This window comes from Rhinichthys klamathensis, unplaced genomic scaffold, assembly GCF_029890125.1.
Source record: "Rhinichthys klamathensis goyatoka isolate OS25496 unplaced genomic scaffold, OSU_Roscu_1.1 h1tg000388l_1, whole genome shotgun sequence".
NCBI lineage: Eukaryota > Metazoa > Chordata > Actinopteri > Cypriniformes > Leuciscidae > Rhinichthys > Rhinichthys klamathensis.
In genome coordinates, this window is record NW_026606892.1 from 15,127 (window position 1) to 29,980 (window position 14,854).

The 14,854-nt window shown below is 37.1% G+C and overlaps 2 protein-coding genes across 3 annotated transcripts in view; one reads left to right on the forward strand and one right to left on the reverse strand.

The window, feature by feature from the left end:
- The first annotated feature begins 1,071 nt into the window (after positions 1-1,071).
- lipca (lipase, hepatic a) lies at positions 1,072-8,365 on the forward strand. Its single transcript, XM_056234121.1, has 9 exons — positions 1,072-1,285; positions 2,572-2,750; positions 2,933-3,112; positions 3,781-3,901; positions 4,052-4,291; positions 6,054-6,296; positions 6,705-6,819; positions 7,534-7,752; positions 8,115-8,365. The coding sequence occupies exons 1-9, from the start codon at positions 1,195-1,197 to the stop codon at positions 8,218-8,220; spliced, it is 1,494 nt and encodes a 497-aa protein (XP_056090096.1). The 5' UTR covers positions 1,072-1,194; the 3' UTR covers positions 8,221-8,365.
- Positions 8,366-13,163: 4,798 nt separating this feature from the next.
- adam10a (ADAM metallopeptidase domain 10a) overlaps positions 13,164-14,854 on the reverse strand; it is a 96,130-nt gene continuing 94,439 nt past the window's right edge. For both annotated transcript variants that reach the window (XM_056234119.1, XM_056234118.1), the window contains exon 16: positions 13,164-14,452. In XM_056234119.1, coding sequence (XP_056090094.1) covers positions 14,337-14,452 — 116 coding nt within the window. In that variant the 3' untranslated portion in view covers positions 13,164-14,336. The remainder of the gene's footprint in view (positions 14,453-14,854) is intronic.

The following is a 14,854-nucleotide window of genomic DNA, read 5'->3' on the forward strand; positions in this document are numbered from 1 at the left end:
TGTTATACATAACTCATGTCTGTTTTCCTGTGAATGAGGTGTCTGTATTCTACAGTATTGCATCACAGTCCGTTTAGTCCTTCCCTAAGAGACACATCTAAACTAATTTAATTTACCTTCTTAGATAATGGCCTTCGCAAATATGCAAATGTTACATTTGTGAATTAATTTGCTTAGAGAAACAGCAGTTCAACTCAGCATATCCAGTATAAGCGGATAAACCACATGCTGCTATAGTTAAGTTAAATAGTAAGAGATGAAATAAACAACTGTATCTGACCTGATTTAATCATTATCATTATCTAACCATCACCATCAGCCATCTGAGTCCACTGAATTTATGCATATACATATGCCCTCTGTTTCTGCTAATCAGATTGTAGCATGTTCATCAGCCAACCATTCTATGAAACAACAATAGCAACATGCTGCACACGAGAGAGAAATAAATGTAAAGTTGATTATAATTTAGGAAATCATCAACAACATCATTATGCTTGGGAAGACTATTGGCATTTTAATGTGCACCAGTCTTGACTGATATCCTGAAAGCAACTAGGTGAATGATGACCTCTGTCCAGTTTACTCAAATGCCCTCAGATTCTATAACAGTGAATAACAGCATCTTTGCAGATGTGCATAAAACTAAAACATTAGCTGATGGATGGATGGATGGATGGACGGACGACACTAACTCTCATTAGAGTAGGCCTATTAGTAGACTGTTATAGGTTAGGGTAACAGTACTATAAGTTGATGTCCTTGCAACGTTACTTATAGTCAGGAGATTGTTAAACTGGCAAAAGTACAAATTACCAGTGAGTTAAATTATCACTGTACATCCCTCTTTTCTGAATGATGTTTAGAGACATGGTATTTGAGTAGTCATGTTATCAGCATGTGCCTTTTTGAACCGTTTCTGACAAGACTTTTTCACCAATCGGGGCATAGCTTCTTGTGCAACAACATGCAGCCAATCAGGCTAACATTTGGCTGCAAACTACGAAAGGTCAAACAGAGTAACTTTTCCTCTGGGCTCAGTTCCATTTGAATATTTACTGATCCCTCCCCTCGCTCAGGCTCAGACCGTTTTAATGGACTATCACCTGCCTCAGTGCTCTCCTTTCTTGCCTGAGAAAAAGAGAGGCACAAAATATTTGGATTATCTGTGTGGGCTCCTGAAGTGGCCTGAACATGAAGACTCTTATTAAAATCGTGTCCTTCTGTCTGATCATCTCACAAGTTCAACTGACCGATGGAAGGAAATTTCGGGGTAACAGAGCAGGTGAGGGTGAATTATGCTTATAGTTCTATAGTTCTCCTTAAAAATGAAAATTCTGTCATTCACTCACCCTCATGTTGTTCCAGACCTGTATGACATTCCCATTTCTACAGAGCATTAAAATAAGATGCTTTTTATACATATAATGATTTATGTTAGTCCAATGATGTTTTGGACCACATTCACTTGGATTGCATGGACAAAAACAGTTGAAACTTTCCTCAAAATATCATCTTTTTTGTTCTGCAGAACAAAGTAAGTGGCACACAATGTGCAACTGATGCTCTTTGGAAAAAAGTAAAATATCAAGGAGGATTGGATTTGTAGTGATAGTCAGCATCAATTATACTATGTCTGATTTAATCCCTACTGATCTAAAGGGATAAAAGCTTGTAGTATATCTAAAAAAACAACGTATGAAATCACACAGAGAAATAATTTCCTAGACTGTTTGCAAATCAAAGCTGAAAAGGCTCAATACTGAAAGAAAAACATAAATATCTTGACTTTTGCACATTGGCCTGGCTGAACAAGCACATTTTTCATATGCAAAATCTGCATCACTGAAAATTAAGCTGAATAAGAATGTGAAGTTGAAACTTCATTAGAAGTGTCACTTCAATATTAGCTGTGTAAATAGTGCATATTTTAATGCAGTGGGGTTTTTTTTGGTGGATGCTCTGACATTTCATACAAATGTGTCAAATCAGTAACACTTTACAATAAGGTTTCATAAGTTAACATTAGTTTTAGTGAACATGAACTAATAATGAACTGCACTTCTACAGCATTTTTTATTAATTTCAATATTTACTAATACATTATTAAAATCAAGTGTTGTATTTGTTAAGTAACGAACAATGAACAGCTGTATTTTTATTAACTAACTTTAACAAAGATGAACAAATACAGTAACAAATGTATTGCTCATGGTTAGTTCATGTTAGTCAATACATTAACTAATGTTAACAAATAAGACATTATTAAAGTGTTACCGTCATATCCAACATGCTCATTTAATCAGCAAGAGTGTGGTGGGTAAACATTTTTTTTTTTTTTTGCCTTGACTCAAGCTCAAAGTTCACCTGGAACTATGGGAACTAAACATGCTTAACTCTAATTTTCACTTGTAACATCATTTAATGCAAGGTTATTGCATAGCTGTTTATGCACAAATATAAATATTCCAGAACTATTGTACAAACTAATGATGTTTATCCTTTTACAAAATGGCCACCACAGTGATGAACTGTCTGAGACTTTCAGTTTGTGTATGACCATCCTAACAGACACTGAGCCTGGAGAGAGAATGAAGATGCTCTATGAACCTAAATCAGTCTTCAGGCTTTACACGGATGGGGAATACATAGATAACATGTGCACAGTTGAGCTCTTCCAGCCTCGCACACTGGACGCTTGTGGTTTCAATAGCAGCCATCCTCTGGCTATCATCATTCATGGCTGGTCGGTATGTTGAGTTCATTGATTTAATAGAAAAACAGATCAATTGTTCAAATGTACCAAAGGTCACAAAGACCTTGGCATCCATTGCAAACAGCAGTTATTTAACGTCTGATACAAAATTCACTTAGAAACAAAACTGGAGAGCAGCAGTTCATTAAAAATCAACTCCTCCTCCCTGTGCCATAGGTGGACGGAATGATGGAGAACTGGATTTCCAGGCTGGCATCAGCACTAAAGAGCTCAGAGGGAAGCATCAATGTGGTGATAACAGACTGGCTGAATCTGGCACACCAGCACTATCCTATAGCAGCTCAGAACACACGCATAGTGGGACAGGACATTGCCCATCTGCTGAGGTGGCTAGAGGTTAGTTTGGGAATACAAATGTCTTTACAGTTATGGCTGAAACTTAACAAGGAATACATACAACCATCCTTACATCATGAAACTGAAGGACTTTCAGTATGTTTAGGCAGAAGGGTATATATTCACTACCGTTCAAACGTTTGGGGTCGGTGAGTTTTTTTAAAATGTTTTTTTATTAAGATCTCTTATGTTCCCCAATGCTAATTATTTAAAACTACTGATTATTCAAAAATACCGTAAAAACAGTAATACTGTGAAATATTATCTTAATTGAAAATAATAACAGATTTGAACATTTTAATATATTTTAAAGTGTAATTTTCAGCATCATTACTCCAGTCTCATGATCCTTCAGAAATAATTATAATATGCTGATTTGGTGCTCAAGAAGTATTTCTAAGTACCGGTATTACATTTGTTGAAAACAGTTGTGTTGCTTAATATTGTTGTGGAAACCGTTAATAGAATGTTCAAAAGAACAGCACTTCTTTGAAATAGAAATCTTTACTGTCACTTTTGATCTAGAATTAATTAAAAAGAATTCATTTCTTTAAAAAAAACTGACCCTAATCTTTTATACAATACTGTACACAGCTTCGTTTACCAACCGCAAGCATTCTTGAAAACACGTTTACTACTTGACATTAATCTGTGAGTATCCGTAACAGGATTTCAAACAATTTCCTTTGGGAAAAGTGCACTTGATTGGCTACAGCCTTGGCGCTCATATATCTGGATTTGCTGGAAGTAACCTAGCTGTGTCTGGGAAAACCTTGGGAAGAATTACTGGTGAGATATTATTGTCAGTCTAAACAACCAATAAATGGTGTTAATACATATAAACAAAAAAGACTTGAAATCTAAGATCCTTATTCTCAGCAAACACTTTATTTCCTGGTTAATGGTAATATATTTAAAGTTTGTCTTGTTTGTGTTTAGGTTTGGATCCTGCAGGTCCATTGTTTGAGGGAATGTCTCATACTGACAGACTCTCACCTGAGGATGCTAGGTTTGTGGATGCAATCCATACATTTACCCAACAGCGCATGGGACTCAGTGTGGGCATCAAACAGCCTGTTGCCCACTTGGACTTCTACCCCAATGGAGGAATATTTCAACCAGGGTGCCAGCTGCACGTGCAAAACATTTATGCACATTTAGCCCAGTACGGGATTATGGGTGAGATGCCTGGATGGATAGATGGATGAATGGCTGGACAGAGAGAGAAAGGGGCAGGTTCATCCTCAAATGAATGTCAGATTAGGATGAGATACATTCAAAACATCCCATTAATGACACTGTGAGCATGGCTAAGTACTACAGACAGCTTTCCAGATGAAAGGCATAAACACATAAAAGCAGCTGTCATCCTCACAACTTAATTATACCAAATCCCTCTTAGGTTCTGCTCTCATACTGAGATATGCCTCCAGGCAATTAAATATCCCTATATGGGAAAACTGAAGCAGAAACACAGGCCTGAAATCCATCATTTTAACAACTACAAACTGATGAGTCCATGACTCTGACATGTACGCTGGACGCTGCACTAATGGACAAGGGAGGGACAACTGTAACTGTAAAAAGTAACCGTACATTACACATTTCCTTTCAAAATTTATTGGGATCAAAGTTTTTTTTAAAGAAGTCTCTTATGCTAACCCAACCTGCATTTATTTGATCAAAAATACAGTAAAAACAGAAATATTGTGAAAATATTATTAAGTTTAAAATGACTATTTTAAAATGTAATTTTTTCCTGTGATGAAAAAGCTGAATTTTCAGAATTATTACTCCAGTCTTCAGAGTCACATGATCCTTCAGAAATCATTCTAATAATTCGAATTGGGGCGGCAGTGGCTCAATGGTTCATGCAGGTTGTCTACAAACCGGAAGGTTGGTGGTTCAATCCCCGGTTCCACCTGACCATAGACAAATACACTAGATGTCGCCTTGGCTACGGCAGTTCATTAGAACGAATGCGTCAATAGAGCCGCCATCTTGGAACAGGGGAGCCCCTCCACTTTAATGCATCAGCGTCAATGTTGACAAAGGTCTAACGGAAATAAAATCACCATAAATCATCATGAATGCGATTTTCTCGTTTTTTTTGGGTTCGTTCCCACGGTCAGACATGTTTTTATCATTGATTCCAGAAAAATTGCAATTTTTTTTTTTTTTTTTTAACATTCTTCCTAGTTCAGATTTCATTCGTGTGAACATCATACACACCACAAAAGTCCGCCACCATCAATTAATTAGAAGTAAAGGCAGAGATAGCAGCGTTATAGCTACTTCCTATGACAAGACCCCTGTTCCAAGATGGCGGCGGTTTTGACCCATGCTTAGAACCACCAAAGTGACGTCTAGTGTATATGTCTATGCCACCTGACCAAGTGTCGAGGTGTCCATGAGCAAGATACCTAACCCCAGCTACTCCCGACGAGCTGGATATATGTAAAGCGCTTTGGTGGCCATGGGTCTGTTGAAAGCGCTATATAAAATGCAGTCCATTTACCATTAATAAACTGATTTTCTGCTCAAGAAACATTTCTTATCAATGACGAAAACACTTAATATTTTGTAGATTCTTTGATGAATAGAAGGTTCAAGAGAACAGCATTTATTTGAAAAATAAAATCTTTCGTAGCATTACGAATGTGTTCACAGCCATTTTTGATCAATTTAATGCATTCTTGCTAAATAAAATTTCTAAAATCTATAAAAATCTTATACAGACCCTAAACTTTTGAACTAAAGTTTCTACCATCACAATGCACCAGAGTATTTGCATCACCGCTAACGCACCACAATGCACTGTATTAAATCTAGACTCAGCAGATCACACACACAACCGAGAATGATAGAAAGTCTGAGTGGATCTATGATTAATTACTGTTTATTAGCGCAAAAGTCTCATGTTATGTCCATCTAACTTCAGGATTTGAGCAGACAGTGAAGTGTGCCCATGAGCGCGCTGTGCATCTCTTCATTGACTCCCTGTTGAACAAAGACAAGCAGATTATGGCCTACAAGTGCAGCGACAACACGGCCTTCGATAAGGGCTACTGTCTGGACTGCCGAAAGAACCGCTGTAACACTTTGGGTTATGACATCAAGAAAGTTCGCAGTGACACAAGCAAGAGATTGTTCCTCAAAACCCGTTCACACATGCCATACAAATGTGAGTGAGCCATCACACTTAACAAAACAGTGTAACAGTCACTTTCTACTGTTATGTAAAAAAGATGGTCTCTAACTGTTAAACTGCTCTCCCCAATACATTTTACAAATTATTTCAAATGCAAAATGTTTTATTATATTTAATCACACACGAAAACTATTTATAGAACAATATTTCTCTCAAAAATAAGTATTATCTTGTTAAGTCTTATGCAATTCTCCCCAAAGTTAAGTTGTTCTTTTTTTAAGGATGTTTAGCCATTTTACTGAAAAACAAAAAACAGTTACTGATTTAAAAAAGGATTTTCGAGCAATTGATGTTTATAATTTATTGTGTTTAATTGTTTTCCAGTTGTTTTTGGAAAAATATGATCAGTGCTAATCTACCATCACTTTCCTTCCCCATCAGTGTTCCACTATCAGTTCAGGATCCAGTTCATCAACCAAATTGATAAGATCGACCCCACCCTCACAGTCTCTCTAACCGGGGCACTAGGAGAAAGTGAAAATTTACCCATAACACTGTAAGTGTGCAATTTACATTGCTGTGAACAGCTGAATATTAAAATATCATCTCAGTAAATTGTTAGTGAGCATCAATTTAATGAGCTTTGTAATGACTTTCTCACCATATGGATGCATTTGAGGTTTCAACTCAAAAAAGCCCTTTGCTATTGACCAAAATATAGCCTATATGAAAAAAGAATCCCTTTAGTGGAGTGATAAATACAAGAATATTATGATGAACAAATAAATAATATCATTAAATTCACAAGTACAGTTTATAACTATTGTTGTTTCATAAAGTAAGAGCTCAAATTAATGTGACAGTGGCAGAAGCTCCCAAATTAACAGTAAGCTAAAGATCCCTTAATGAAAGACTGAATAATGACATCTGGGATGAAAAACATCATTAATGTTTCATGTTCTGGGCTGTAAAAGCTCAAAGTAACGTGCTCCGCTTCACGGGGATCTGCTCAATTTAGTCTTCATAGCATACAGAGAGCACTCATCAGAATAACTCATTTCACATGGATGAGTGAAACACATGTGTGCTGGGAACATGAAACAGAGAACAGAAATGCAATGGACTAAAATAGCATCTCGAACAAGAGCGTGCACACACAGCGACTCTCATGCAGGCTAATATACAGTGACTGAGTGAGCTTGTTTATAAGAGGAATCCAAAAACTGAATGAAACAATCACTCTCCTTAATTGTTCCTCCATCTTTTTCAGAGTTGAGGAGATTTCAGGTAACAAGACCTTTACGTTCCTCATCACTCTGGATACTGATATAGGTGACCTGATGATAATGCGCTTCACCTGGGAGGGAAGCCCTGTGTGGGCAAACATGTGGAGCACAGTTAAGACCATGATACCTTGGGGCAAAGGTAGCAGAGGACCACAGCTCACAGTGGGGAAGATCGCAGTGAAATCTGGAGAGACCCAGAGGAAGTAAGTGTAGAGGAGATAACACTTAGCCAACAGTAACACAGATGGTGAGTGTGTTAAAAGCAGATCACTGTTAGATTGACAAGTGATAAACTGCACGCTCACATATTCTGTATTCATATTCATATTCACGATGCTTAGGCTACTATAGAGATTAAAAGCTTGGATTCAGCATTTAATGATCTAACATTTTAATGCCCCAGTATAGCCTACCAGGTTTTTAAAACATTTGCAAGCTTCTATTTCATGTTTACCGGTAGTTACTTTAGCGACCTCTAGTGTTTGAATAGTGCTTTTTTTGAATAAATCAAAACAACGAAGCTAACGTAACTGAAGCTCATCATAACAGTCCTCTTTCTCTTCAGAACTTCGTTTTGCGCACAGACAGATGACGGCATGTATATCGAGCCGTCGCAGGAGAAGGTGTTCGTGCGCTGTGAAAAGAAGCGGAGACTGATGAAGCACGGCTAAAGAAACTCACCTCACACATGCGATCCCGTGTGTTCACATCAGGACTTATGGGACGGGGGGAACTGGATTTCCTGTAATATAATATTAATGTTTTAACTTGTATTTTTATGTTTAAAGAGTAGCAACGTGTATAAGGAAGTTTGACATTAAACATGTATACGCGTGTATCAGACATATCTCTCATGCTAACTTCTATCACACCTCGGTCCAAAATCCCTCTCTAAAATGTCGACTAACAAAGAGCGTTTTTATTGGCTGGAAAAGCATAGCACGCGCTCTTTCTCTATTTTACTGTTGATATAGCCTGTTTCGTTCAAATTGGGCTAGGCCTACTTTATTTTACTCATTTTACATTTTTATTTATTTATTGAGTGTTCATCCGAGGTGTCCAAGACCTTAGGACTTTTGTCGCACTTGAACACACACACACACACACTTTCATTTTATGGGATAAAAATAATGACATAAAGAATGTCATTGCGCAGGATTTGTGAAAGAGTACATAAGATTGCAAGCGTAAAATAAATTAGGAGATCAACCTGCCATTCAGGTTCTCTCCTAGAAGTGGTGAATGCCTCACTTCTCTCTGGGAGTTTTCCTGAAACTCCCAGAGAGACTGAAAACTGCAGTTGTCAAGCCCCTCCTGAAAAAGAGCAATCTGGATAAGACCATCTTAAGCAACTATAGACCGATCTCAAATCTTCCTTTCATAGGCAAGATCATTGAAAAAGTTGTTTCCAGTCAGGTGAACAAATTCTTAAGCTTGAATGGATACTTTGACTATTTTCAATCTGGTTTCCGATAGCATCACAGGCACAGCACAGAGACAGCGCTCATAACGATAATAAACGATATTCGCTTAAATACTGATACAGGCTATTATCAGTACTGGTACTACTCGACCTCAGTGCTGCATTTGACATTGTCGATCACGACATACTTCTTGACAGGCTGGAAAACTGGGTGGGGCTTTCTGGGATAGTCCTAAAATGGTTCAGGTCATACTTAGAAGGGAGAGGTTATTATGTGAGTATAGGAGACCATAAGTCTGAGTGGACATCCATGACTTGCGGAGTCCCTCAAGGCTCAATTCTTGCGCCACTCCTGTTCAACATGTATATGCTCCCAATGAGCCAAATAATGAGAAAGAACCAAATTGCTTAACACAGCTATGCAGACGACACACAGCTCTACTTAGCCCTATCGCCTAATGACTACAGCCCCATTGACTCCCTGTGCCAATGCATTGATGAAGTAAACAGTTGGATGTGCCAAAACTTTCGTCAGTTAAACAAAGACAAAACTGAAGTCATTGCGTTTGGAAACAAATATGAAGTTCTCAAGGTGAATGCATACCTTGACACTAGGGGTCTAACAACTAAAAATCAAGTCAGGAATCTTGGTGTGTCTCTAGTCAGACCTTAGTTTCAGTAGTCATGTCAAAGCAATAACTAAATCAGCATACTATCATCTGAAAAATATTGCAAGAATTAGATGCTTTGTTTACAGTCAAGACTTAGAGAAACTTGTGCATGCTTTTATCACCAGCAGGGTGGATTATTGTAATGGACTCCTCACTGGCCTTCCTAAAAAGACCATAAGACAGTTGCAGCTCATACAGAACGCTGCTGCTAGGATTCTGAGCAGAACCAGAAAATGTGAACATATCACACCAGTCCTTAGGTCTTTACACTGGCTCCCAGTTACATTTAGGATTGATTTTAAAGTATTATTATTGGTAGGCCTATATAAATCATTCAATGGGTTAGGACCTCAATATACTGCAGATATGCTCACTGAATATAAACCTAACAGATCACTCAGATCATTAGGATCACATCAGAAAGAAATACCAAGGATTCACTCTTAGCATGGAGAGTCTGCTTTTAGCTATTATGCCAGCCGCAGCTGGAACCAGCTTCCAGAGGAGATCAGATGTGCTCCTACAGTAGTCACATTCAAATCCAGACTCATAATCATCAGTTTAGCTATGCATTTACTGAATGAGCACTGTGCCACTGTTCGTCCGACTGTTTTTACTGTACTTTATTTTTTATTCTAAACTGTTTTAATTATTCTTATTTGTTTTGATTATTTTAATTTCTTCTATGTAAAGCACTTTAAATTACCATTGTGTACGAAATGTGCTATATAAATAAACTTGCCTTGCCTATATATTTGTTCGTTTATTTATTTAACATGTGTGCATTAAAAGTAGCCTACCATTTCGGCAATGAAAACATTTCTGAGCCAAATAAAGATAAAGATGTGTTCTGGCGACTGGCGTGTTTATTGAACCAATCAGATCAGAGTAAATCAAGCGTCAGCGAGAAGTTCATTTGATTGGCTACATGATGAAGGTGGACCCGCCCTCCTCTTTGCGCTTGCAAAACTCAGAGAGAATCGTGCCAAAACTGGAAGCGCAGGTAAAAAAGAGAGACGCAACTGTACAGATCAGGTTATTTCGGGAACTTCATCTTTGTTTCCAAACGCATTGACTTCAGTTTTGTCTTTGTTTAACTGAAGAAAGTTTTTGCAAAACAGATGAATTGCGTAAAATCAAACTTTGTGTAATTTTACGCAATTCATCTGTTTTGCAGTTCCTGCCTCTGTTGTTTTCGCTTGCAGATTGCTGTTCACAGGCCTGCGATGCTTTTGGCTGCATTTGTGCGCAAACACCGTGCCAAAAGTGTAAGCGCGGAAAAATGAAAGTCTGAAGAATACAGATCTTATTTATTTTGCGTTAGCATGAAGCTGCAGCTTCAAAATACATGAATTACATTTACACTTACGAATAACAGTTAAATGCTGCAATTTTTTTTTTCTTACACTTGAAGAAGGGCGATTTACACCTTTACAAATCTTCCCTTGCGCATGCAAAGTTATTTTACGTTTGCAATCTTATGTACTCTTTCACAAATCTTACCCGGCCTGCGATTCTTTATGTCATTATTTTACCTCCATTAGGATGAGTGACTGACTCGTATCAGTCTCCCCAAACCAGAGTGAACATTTTCCCACTTCATATAATTTATAAAAGTCAGGAATTCTTTTAAGGATATCTGAAGGCCATTAATTTCTGCAGCAACTAAATTCGTTGTGAGATCTGATTCAACCTTCAGGCAATCATCATCTGTGCATTTGTGTGGTGTAGATAACTTCAATGTAGAACAGCCTGTAAAAAAGTGTTGACGTATGTGGTGTACATGTGTTCAATGCATTTTCAGTCGTCTGAATTGTTCATAAAATCCCCTCATAACACGAGTAAAATAGGAAGGTAACATCAGGTGCATCGTTTATTTTGGTGCGAGATGAAACATGACCACACTACAGCTGTTTATTTAAAGTGAAAAGTTACCTCGGTTCAAATCCTGACCTAACATTGGGAAGATGTGTGACTGGACCACTTTCAAGTCATTTGGCACAACAATATAGACGCTTTCTTCTAGTTATCACACATCCTGAAATATTTCGCCATATTAGTTTTTTTTTTAACTCGATTTAATTTTATTTTCATTTGGAATACAATTTCTAGCCAGTCCATCCTTGGATTAAGTAAAAAGTAGACTGGATATACATCTTTTGTAAACTGCAACAACTTGAGAGCAAGTGATTTATTTTTCATTTTATGGTATTGTGTGAGTTGAGAGCATGAGAGTGGGAGCTGACAACAAAACTTTCAGTTTATGATAAAAAGTGTGACGATTGGACTGATCAAATTTAACATGAATGGATGATGCTTGTTGAAGACTCCATCAGCTGTTCTTTTGAAATATATTTTTATATGCAACAACCCGATTTAAAAAAAACTAGAACTAGTGTAGATTCGCAGAACATACAGGCAATTAATACTATTTACTTCACCACATGGATATATATTACCAGATAAGAAGCTTTTGATCAAGGCTATTTTATTAATGCATTTCAAGTACTTCAAAAATTACATGTCGCACAATACTTTTTGCAAAGTACTTAGTAAAAATTTTCAAAAGTGAGCGCAAAGAGAAGAGAAAAAAAACCTACAAGTAAAGCAACAAAAAAAAAAAAAAGAAAGAAAGAAAAGAAACTGTATAAAACACAGCGGACATTAAAATCAAACAGTAGTATTAGACATTTTCTCCATCTTGTTTTTCATATTCTGTCCACACACCATGCTTACATATCAGTGCACATTACCTATAAACTTAAAGCAAGACAAGCAAAAAATTATTTAAAAATAAAAAAATTCTAAGTCAAATCCCCTTACAAATTCAACCAAACCCCTTTACCACAGGATATCACAGAAATTATTTATTACTTTGAAGCCAATTACAGTCAGAGCAGTTAAGTCAAGCTCACTAAAAACCCCTTTCCCATCAACATTTAAAGAGACATACAGAAATGAGATGATGATTTAGATCTAAAGGAGGACTGATAGCCAGGAAGTTTTATCTTCAAGAAACAAGCAAATCATCCATATTTTAAATGCATGCCCTTAAAGGTAGCAAGGTTATTTGAAAAGACAGACTTTAGAAACATTGGACTCTCAGTCACACTAATAGGATCCCATTCAGCAAACAAACAGAAGATAAAATATTCCTGGTCTGTTGAAATACAAAAAAGAAGAAAGAAACTTTGAAAAAGACATTTGTAATTCATGAATTATTTCTAACCCTCCGCCTTTGCAAACGAGTCACACACAAAAGAAAATCAAAAGCACAATTACAGAGAATGGAAGGAATAAAAAAAAAGAAGAAAAAAAAGTGGGTTATTGTTGAAAATAATTAGCATGGGCTGGTTTAGATACCCTATATAGGCAACACAAGGCATATGTATTGATTATATAGGCTGCAAGTCTGGATCTTTTCTTATTCGGCTATAATAGAGGTAATGACTGAAAATTGCTAAAAGTTTCTTTGTATACATATTGATTGGTGTGTAAAAACACTCTAAAGGCTCCACAGCTTGCTTCTATCATCTCGATCTCATTCTTTCACTAATGCACACCACTTAGATTCACTCATTTGTGCAACTGTCCATACTTTCCTGTTTCCTACATCTTATTGCAAAACAAAAACCTTGTATTGTATGTATATTAAAAAGAAGAAAAAAAACCTTTCCCGATGTTGTGCTTTTATTTTTAAGTCTGTCTTCTGTGAACAATATCATTCACTGGGTCTCAGAAGGATCATTGTGTTACTGGATGAACATAAAATAACAGTGACTCTCACAGATCAGGACAATTACAATCTTTTTAACCATCCTCCCTCTCATTAACTCCCTCGCAAACATGGAAGGAAGATCTGCAGTTCTTTAGTGGTTATCAGCTGGAGGAAAAAAAGAAACTCAACCAGGTGAAAGTGCTTTGCACAAATGCATACGTCGCTTTCAGCAAAGTGAATCTGGTAAAAGGCCTTCCACCAATAGAAACTCTCTGTGCTGTTATTTCCTATTATATCCTGAGTGTCTATTAAAACATCCTTAATTATAACTATCCAAAAGAATGAAAATGACACGACTAAAAAAAAAAAAAAAAAACCAATGTATTTTGTGATTTCTGTACAATTGCACGCAGGAAAAAAATGAGAAAGCTTCAGAAATATAAGCTTTTTAGTCCTTTGCTTGCATTTTAAAAACATCTTAATTACACATTGGAAAAGGAGTGTCTTTAGGAGTCTCTCTCAGCCAGCAATGATTGGCAGAAAAATCTGTGACTTCCCATCATGCTCATCTCCACAGGAGGGTGGCAATTCCAAAAAATGATGATAAAAAAAGATAAAAAGGCAAAAAGGGGGGAAACTTTAGTGGAGAGAACAATGGTTTTAATAACGTGAGAAAGAAAAGGAAAAGCAGAAAAAAGAGAACAAAAATCATTGATTCTGTCCTCTTGCTCATCACTAGTTTCTGATTTTTTTCTCTGAGCTACGCAACGAAAGCTTTGCTGGCTCCCAGAGCGGTGGTTTCTTACTCTTTAAAACGGTTGTTTTCTTAAGTTTCTTTTAACTTTGAAGTCCATTTTATTTTTCCCAGTTTCTTAGTTTGTTGTTGGGGCTCATTGATTGATTCAGGTTACTCTTTGGAGTGAAGTGTTTCCCACTGTAGGCACTAGGAAGAACCAAGGCAATGAGGAGGGCGATTCAGTGGCGCATCTGGCCCATCTGGTAGTTCTCTCTCTGGTTGCGTTGGCGCTGTGGCTGGCGCTGTGGTTGGGTCTGTGCAGCTTGCTGGTTGGGTCTATTTCTCCTCAGTGTGCCTAGAGAATAACACACAAAGGTATGATTAATCACTCTACGTGCAGGGGTTAAGCTGGGATTTTGGAATTCTTAAACACTGGTGATATGACCTGGCCGAATGTGGCTTCTACCACTATATAGTCCACCACTATAATAAACCTTAAATGTGTTTTTCTGACTGGGGTAGACTACAAATATTTGGAGTTATTTGTCTTTTTATACTGATCTTTAAACACAAGTCTTCTGCAATAATTCTGTACTTTAAATGGTTCATTTGAGTAGTTTTTCTATTAAAGATTGGACGTGGGAGTTTTGTTTGTTTGTGTGATCTTTTAAGGTTGTAGTCTGGATTAAAGCTCAAAGTGTACTTAGTGTTTTATGCATACATACAGTGCACATGACGTACATTTCAACATCAGCAT

Excerpts from the sequence above, each read along its gene's own strand:
- lipca (XM_056234121.1), top strand. The coding sequence starts at position 1,195 with ATGAAGACTCTTATTAAAATCGTGTCCTTCTGTCTGATCATCTCACAA. Across the intron at positions 2,751-2,932 it reads TCATCATTCATGGCTGGTCG|GTGGACGGAATGATGGAGAA; the intron begins GTATGTTGAGTT and ends CCTGTGCCATAG. Across the intron at positions 4,292-6,053 it reads AGCCCAGTACGGGATTATGG|GATTTGAGCAGACAGTGAAG; the intron begins GTGAGATGCCTG and ends ATCTAACTTCAG.